At 35.5% G+C, this 9123-nt stretch overlaps 1 protein-coding gene across 1 annotated transcript in view; it reads right to left on the reverse strand.

The window, feature by feature from the left end:
- The window catches only part of LOC106881016 (SCO-spondin), a gene marked incomplete at its 5' end in the record, with an annotated part of 70750 nt that overhangs the window by 36595 nt on the left and 25032 nt on the right, over window positions 1–9123 (reverse strand). The window contains one exon of the mRNA XM_052965950.1: window positions 1351–1426. Within this exon, the coding sequence (XP_052821910.1) occupies window positions 1351–1426 (76 nt within the window). The remainder of the gene's footprint in view (window positions 1–1350; window positions 1427–9123) is intronic.

The raw sequence follows: 9123 nt of genomic DNA on the forward strand, positions 1-9123 counted from the left end.
ATTAATGGAAAGCGGACATTAAATGATGAATATGATGATGATGATATGTATGTATATGTATCTATATGTTTTTGTGTCTGTGTTTGTCCCCACCCCATCGCTTGACAACTGATACTGGTGTGTTTACATTCCCGTAACTTAGCAGTTTGGCAAATGAGACCGATAGAATAAGTACTAGACTTACAAAGAATAAGTCCTGGGATTGTTTGTTCAACTAAAGGTGGTGCTGCAGCATGACCACAGTCAAATGACTGAGACAAGTAAAAGAATATGCCAAACCAAATGTTTCTTGTTATGATGCCATATCTTTGCATTATCAGCACTGTCTGGACCAGTATGGTCATCACTTAAAAACTAGTTTTCAGTTCTATGAATTCAAATTCTATCTGTAGATTCTATTAAATTTTGAAATGAAATACATTTTAATAAATATAAACTTGGTAACCATTCAATATGTGTATACATTATTTGAGATACTCTGTATACACACACACGCGCACACACATTTTATTAAGAAGAATGAATTGATAGAGACTTCAGGGTTTCAGTTTGCTTCTCTTCATCAGACAATCTGATAACTGCAAATAAGCTGAAACTTTGGTCCCATAAAGTCCTTCTCACAAGAGACTTAGTGGCCTTGCAATGTCCATTCTTCAAGGAATTGTAGAGTAGGAAGGAAGAGAATTCTGATTGAGGGAGAGATGGATGGTCATTGTCAAGGAATGTACAGGTATATCATGAGCAGAGGACTGAATTCAGAGCACACAATTCTGACAGATGGACAAAACTCCTTATGTTAACTTGTTCTTATTTGCATACTGGTGTATATAAGGGCTTCTGTCTGTCTTCATGTTGCATTTTTGCTGTGTATTTCCTGAGAAATGAGAGCAGTAGCATTTGCTATGTAAATGAGCTTTTTGCCCATGTAATTGATGTCTGCTAATCTCACAAAACATGTACATTATATAAATCATTAATACTATATTTTTCTGTGTTCCTTTTCTATATTTTGCATGCAAATTCTATATTCGAGTCTATCTGGAGTTAAGAAGACTATTTAAGACTATTTATGACATTAAAAGTAGGAACTGAATGTAAAACTGATTTATTGTACCCATACTTGTTAGTAATGTATTGTGTGTTTTGGTATACCTTTTGTACTATGTGTATGCATGTGTGTGTTTGAACTCTCCTTTAGCATAGAGAAAGCTCTGCTGTTTCTATGCTACATTACCAAGAATGTATCTTGTAGAAATTACAGCAATATAGATGAAAATCCGCTTAATATATGTAATAGATTTCAATTTAAAAAATAAATAAATTTGAAAAACTTGTTTAATGTAAATTTACCTGTAACGATGTCTTGAACCCTCACCACAAGTTTTGCTGCATTCACCCCATGAAGTCCATTGAGAATAAGAACAACCTGAAAGACAAAATTTCAACAAAATAAGCAATTATTTTGTAAATGACTTAACCAGCAGACTGCCAAATAATGAATACAAAAAAAAAAAAAAAAATCCAATTATTAAAAGACTGTCTCTCTACTCACTGTAAACTGTTCCAAAAGCAGTATTTGATATATGTTTTTTTTTTTTTTTTTTTTAAATTAGATCTCCCAGAATTATCAAAATATTTCTTTTGCTAAATATGCCTGAAAAACAGATAGCTGTATTATGCCTTACTCAAAAATTGTTGAATACTTTGTTTTCTTCTTTTTTAAAATTTGACTCCCTAAAATGTTAAACTTGTGAGGCAATATAACAGATAAAGTCTATTTGTTATCGCAGTATGATTTAATTGTATAATTTCTGTTTTTCTATTTGGTACTTACATAGGCAAAACTACATCAAAAATGCTTAGTTTAATTTCAGTCGCAAACATTCTGTAGCACTCAAAAGCTTTTCACAAATCTTAATTATATCTTACATAAGATTACTACTCATATATTGAGAATAATGTACATATTTTCATATGTATATTTTAGATTGTATTCTAAACAAGTTGAAAGAAAAAGACATTTGATATGTTAGTCTCATCTCTTTTGAACATACTACAGCCATTAGTCCATAATCTGGTGAATGTCCACTATTTTTTTTTAATAATGCTGCAAAAACATATTGTTCTTTGTGCTGCGTTTACTGAATATACCCTTTTAGTATTGCCAGTGGATGCCACACATCCACTTTATCTGCAATCACAATCAGACTTCATGCTGACCGCTTTTTTCCGCAGGAACATATAACTAAGCAACTTCATTTTTCTCAATGGTTTCTGTCCAATCTTTAATCTACATTGGATGAAACAGTATGATATTAATTCTAAAACTCATCTGATTATTGAAATTATTCAATCTAAGAGAAAAGGGGAAGCATTAGCTCTTCAGATAATTAAAAAAAAATATACCAAAATCTTTGTAACGAATTTATATTACAGTTATCACTTTCTTTTTAGTTATACACCAGTTCTTCCTGCAAAGCTAATACAGAAATAATTTTTAAAATGGAATATTTTTTTTTCCAAATTAAACATCATCTTTAAAAATGATATAAGAGAAATTTATTAAATTTTGTGTGTGTATGTGTGTGTGTGTGTGTATATATATATATATATATATATAGTTTAAAAGTCAAACAACAAATACAGGTGAAGGTAAAACAAGTAGGTGTATAAATTTAACCCTCAAGAAGAATGGAAAAGTCTTTGACATTTCAAGCCTATGCTCTTTGACAGAAAGGACTAAGAGGTAAAAAATGGAGAGAGAATGAAAGAAAAATGCAGGGAGGAAAACATGTGTAGGGATTAACAGCTCAACATGATGAAATGGCCAGAACAGAGGCTGAATGAAAGGGAGATAATAATGGCGATCCACAATGAAGCTAAGGTGTGTATGTGAGAATGGGGGTGAGTGCATGAGTATGTATGTGTGGGCAAGCTGAAAATTATGTGTGCATGTGTATGGGCGTATGTACATATGTATGGGATTGTCGTGTGTGTGTAAATGCATGGGCCTGTGTTGTGTATGAGTAATCTAGTGTATTCATTGTGGAATGATGTGTGTTTTGTGTATGTGTGTGTGTGCACATATGGACATGTGTGCATGTATGAGTGTATGAATATGTGAATCTGATGCGTGTGTGTGTATGTGCATGCATATGTGAGCAAACACTTGTGTTCAGCAGTTGATGTGTGCTTGTTCAGGTGTGTGTATGTGTCTGGCCATATAATGTGCATGTGTATCATATATGTTTGTGGGTGAAAGTTGTCTGTGCATGTTACGCACGCGCGCGTGTGTGTGTATGTTGTTTGTGTTCAGGCATTTTGGGCTTTTTGGAGTGAATACTGTGTGTTGTGGGGGAATGCATAGAGGTTTGAGATGGGATGGGGGGGGGGGAGAGATAGGAGTTGGGAAGGAATATCCCACTTCCTGTGATTACCTTTGCAAAGTTCTCTTACCCACATCCCACCTTCCTCATGACCTCCCCATCCTCACAAGGTCAAAAAACAAACAGCGAATACAGGTGAAGGAAAAACAAGCAGGTGTATTAATTTAACCCTCAAGAAGAATGGAAAAGTCTTTGACATTTCAAGCCTATGCTCTTCTTTCCCCATTTTCTCATTTCTTCTCTTCAACCGAAAGCATTTACAACTACCCCACTCAACTAGCTACTAACCTATCAACCCCTCCCTCCCTATTCACCTACCGTCTATTCAATTTCATACAACTCTGCCTATCTCAGTACTCTTCCTCCACCACCAACCCACTTTCGTTATAGTACTAACCACTGCTACATTGACCACTGACTCACCCCCTCACACACTGTCTACTTCCTTCTATCTTCTCTTATATCTTTCTATATACTTTAGTAATCTCCCTCTGTCACTGAATTAGACTCTTTCCTCTCCCTCAAATAACTGTCATCCCTTTTCTCACTATCTCAACTTCAGTATTTCTATATCTGTTATCCCTGATCCTTAACACCTATTCACAAACCCAACAATGATTGATCACCCTCCAATTACTACCCACCCCACCCCTCCCAGTTACCTCCCAACTATCCACCTCTACCACTGCCTCCCTTAAATTCCCTGCCTTAACACTTCCTATATCACACCAACCTACTTCCTCTAATACTTCTTGCTTTCCATATTTAACCATTCCTCCTTTGGGCTTCTCTGCATTATGATCTGAAATGTAAGACCTTTTTTTCCCTGATGATGGAGGCTCAATTTATCCAATGTCGATTGCTTCCATTATCACCTGCATATTGTGAACTACATATACCAATATTATGACGGATCTCTGAACCCCCAGAAACAGCTGTTGGACTTATAACACCTTACTTCTTCCCCTTTAATTTTCTCTGTCATTTATACTCTGTATAAGTTGTATCTATTAACATAAATATCTCTACATCTATACTTAAATATTTATCATTTGAAAGTCTTCACTCTTTGCTTCCTCTTGTTGTACATGTATACATATATACATATTTTATGTTTCATAGCCAAGCTGTTATATTATATTTAATTTGTTTATCAGTGTAATTGCCTCCATAGCTGCTCAACTTGATCCCTCTTATAGCCTTTCTTTACCCTGCAAAATTGATCCCTTGTAAAAACATTAGAGTCTAAGTTTGAATCATTTTAGTGCTACTAAGTGTCTTCTGTCCTGAGACTATCTGGATCTCAAGTGCTGACTATACATGCATATATAAATATGCATAAATATTTCTCTACTTCTTTCTCTCACTCCTCCCCTCACTCATTCCTCCTTCCTCTTTCACTCACACTCCACATTCCCCCCTCTCTAATTAACTAATGCGAAATGTGCAGACAAACTAGCAGAATTATAATGTAGATATAATTTGCTACATGAAATAACTCAACTTTTAGATCAATAAGTCTCCCACTCTCTATCTCTCACCATCATTCTGTCTGTCTGTCTCTGTTTCTCTCTCTCTCTATTTTTTTCTTTTCTACTATCGGCCTGAAATTTTTGGGGAGGGAGCCAGTCAATTAGATCAACCCCCAATAAGCAACTGGTACTTAATTTATCAACCCCGAAAAGCTTAATGGCACAGTTGACCTCAGAGGAATTTGAACTCAGAATGTAAAGACAGACGAAATACTGCTAAGCATTTTGCCTGGCATGCTAACATTTCTCCCAGCTTGCTGCCTTTTTGACATTCACTCTCTTTGTATATGTATCAACTCTCAGGCATAGCTTTCATTTTCTCTAAAACTTTTTCTTCTAATTTTTACTTTTATTTCATCACAACTGTCATGTACAAAAAGCTTGTTTTCTGATTTAAACCTCTTTAACATTTTTCTAAAATTTTTATGGAATAAACAAATCCTGAATAAACATCCTGAGAAAGTACATCAAAGTACCAAATTAAAAAATTTCAAAATCTGTGACAGCAACAGAAAGATCTCTCATTTGTCTATCATTTTAATTTTCTCATGGTTAACTTTCTCACTCTGTATTAAAGTATCTAGCTCACACTGGGTGTGTGTGTTTTTCAGTGTGTATGTGTGTAAGAATATGTATATGTGTAAGAAATTTCATTAGAGTAACAGAGGCATTTTAAAATGGTATGTAAAAGATAATTTGTTTTAATAGCATATTTTTTCTGTTAATAAATGTTTTTCCTTACACACACACACACACACACACACATGGACACTCTTGATGTGGGGTGGGGTTAAAGATCTAAATAAATTATTTTGTTGTTGCTTATCCCAGCAATGGACCATCATCATTCCATAAAATATTTTTATGGGGAGAAGAATATTGAAAAATATCAGTATATGTCAGAATGACAAAGAAATGGGGAAGATACTAGGTAGTCTTGGGACATACTAGAAGCAACAGCTAAATCTCCCTTAAATCACCTTTTCAGTTGAACATTATTTAAAAATTATAAACAGAAACAAATTGCAGATTCAGATTGTCCATATTTTAAAACTATGATTAAAGGTGGGGGCTAATGAAAACGTTTTTAAAAATTTCACTAGAAGATAAAGGAAGTGGGTATTGTAATTTACAAATGTTAAAAAAAATTTATGTCCTATCGTTTTAAGTGCATAATGTAAAAATCATTGGCCAAAGTCCCAAAGTCAGTTCTGGTTTGGAGAGCAAGGTTTGGGAAAAAAAAAACAAATTTCCAAAATTTTTTCATTAAAAGCTGCCCCCCACCCATCATTTGCAAGGGTGTGGTGAAAACATTTTGAAAAATCCCTGTCAAAATGGAGAAAATTAAACTTATGTGGGTGTGCTATTCTGAAAATCTGCCAAAGCATTCTATTGTGAAAATTACTCCCTGCAATGATGGATTACTCAACTAGTGTGTAGTGTATGTATATATATATATATATATATATATATATATATATATAAATGCAAGTTGTGTGTTTGTGTCAAGTTGCCATCTACACCTGTTAATGAATTTTCGTGAAACTTTGCAAACATGTTCAAGTGACATTCAGTTTGTTACTAGGCTTACTGTGGTTTAATAAAAATCTATCATTAGATGGCTAGGGCCCTTAGATGGGGTTCACATATATAACCAATATATTTTCCTTTAACAGCCAAGAGAAATAACCCATTCATTTTCTTTTGATCACCTTAAACACTACCAAACTCAAAGTTAATGGTCAAGGGATGGAAATTGACACTAAGTGGATTGTGTTCTACAACCCATCGCAGTCTAAAACATTGCAGGCCCATGTTGAGTCATACAAATCTATAAAAAGTATTAGATATCTATGTAAATACATAAACAAGGGCTCAGATATGGCAGTTTTTAGACTTGAACAGGAGGGCAGGCAGGCAGGTAGATTAAATTCAGCAATATAAGTTGGGCAGGTATATTTCCTCTAATGAGGGCTTCGAAATCCACAAGCGACATCCAACAGTGGTGAATCTATGTGTACATCTTGAAAATGGCCAGCGTGTATATTTCACAGAAGACAATGCTGGAAATGTAGTTCTGAATCCACCAGAAACCACTTTGACAGCTTTCTTTAAATCATGTCTGTGTGATTTGTTTGCCCGAACACTGTTGTATGTTGAGATTTCTGTGTACTATACCTGGGCACACAATAGATGGAACAGATGCAAGCAAGGATCATGCATTAAGGGCTGGGAAGAACATGCTGTCTTCAGAAGTAGGGCCATCAGGTGGGTGTACACTGTGCAACCTAATTAACAGGAGTGCTTTTTCCTACATCTACTACTGTACACTGTCAAACCTTCGAAGACACAATGGGGGAAATCTGCATGACTACAGAGAAGCCTGTGCCAAACATGGACTACTGGAGGACGATGCTCACTGGGACCAGACAGTGGAGGAGTCAGCAGAGCACCAAGTCAACTGTGCCAGCTATTTTTAATCATGTTGATGATGTGATTTGGGTGAACCTTTGAAGCTTTGGGCAACCCACAAAACCAGCATGGCAGACGACATTCTACAAAAGATTCAAAAGTAAACCTCAGCAGCAATTGCCATGTTCAATAATGCCATTTACAATGAGGCACCTGAGTGCAAGCTATAGGAGGTCAAAGCGTTGTCACATTTGGTCTGCCCCAACTGGAGCAGGCAGCAAACAATCTTGCAATTCATTACCTGTGAAAAATCAGCTATGACATTGAGGAAATGACAGCGTATATAGCTCATAATAAACACAAACTGATGGAGGACCAACTGGGTATTTACAAGACCATTATTTTGAGTATTGAAAGTGAAAGAGGAGGTCTTTTCTGGATGCTCCAGCTGGAACTGGTAAGATGTTTGTCATCAACCTTCTTCTGGCTAAACTGTGCCAAATGAAACATTATCATAGCAGTGGCATCAAGTGGAATATCTGCAACTCTGCTAAGTGGTGGCCACACAGCTCATTCCTGTTTCAAACTCCCTTTGGACCTGTCCAAGAAAGAGAAGGCAAACTGCAACATCAGTCGTGGTTCTATAAAAGGCAAATTTCTGGGTGAATTCAGGTTGATCATATGGGATGAGGTGACAATGAGCCATAAGGCTTTCTTTGATTGGGGCACCAGTTATGCTGCTTCAAAACCTTGATCCACCAAAGCTTTGCAATGGCACAGGACTTATAATAAAGACGATGATGTCAACAGTCTTAGAGATAACAATTTTGACTGGTAAAGCAAGCAGTGAATCTGTATTCATTCCTAGAATTCTACTTATTCTCTCAGATATGCCTTTCCAGTACAAGCACCTGCAATTCTTGTTGAAATGAGCTTTACAATGAGCATTAGCAAGGCCCAGGAGCAGTCCTTGGATGTGGTAGGTCTGAACCTTGCAGAACCAGTTTTCTCCTATGGCCAACTTTATGTGGAATGCTCAAGAGTTGGCAATCCTAATCATTTCTTTATTTATGCCCCACAAGGAAAGACCAAAAATGTTGTTTACCAAGAAGCTCTGAAAACTTAATAAGATTCACCAAATCATCAGGTATTTATTATTGAACTGTAATATTTGTAAGTGTTGTAAATGCATTGATAATCTACATGTTATTTTATTTTTTAATCTGTATGCAAATTTATTTGTATGTCTACTGTAAAACAAAAAGTTTGTCTGTTTCTCTATTAATTGTAAATTTATTTTAACACAAGTGCCTCTGAGGGTAATATTCTCTGGGAACACACAAAAGCCTTTTTCAGAGTTATCTACTTTGAATTGTTATTAACTCATATCCGATTAACCTCTTATTATGTAACATGCTTCATGATTATGGTATATATGCCTTATTGGTATTTCCTCCTAAGTTCTATCTACTCTGGGAACGCTTTAAAGTCCTTTCTGGGGCTACTTTATTTGAATTCTTACTATTGGGTAACTAATTTCATGTTCTTATGTAACTGACTTCATGATTTGGGTATTCATAACTTATTGGGATTTCCTAAAAACAAGATCCTGTGTAAGACAGTTTGGTATTCTCTGTAAATGCACAAAAACCGTTTTAAGGGCTACAAACTTTGTATTGTTGTTATTGGATTAGCAAGACAGTTATGAGAATGGAACCAAAGGATAAGCCCTGCTTTTCTGGGAATTACCGGGTATGTCAGCTAGTATATATATATATATATATATATATATA

This window comes from Octopus bimaculoides, chromosome 2, assembly GCF_001194135.2.
Source record: "Octopus bimaculoides isolate UCB-OBI-ISO-001 chromosome 2, ASM119413v2, whole genome shotgun sequence".
Taxonomy (NCBI): domain Eukaryota; kingdom Metazoa; phylum Mollusca; class Cephalopoda; order Octopoda; family Octopodidae; genus Octopus; species Octopus bimaculoides.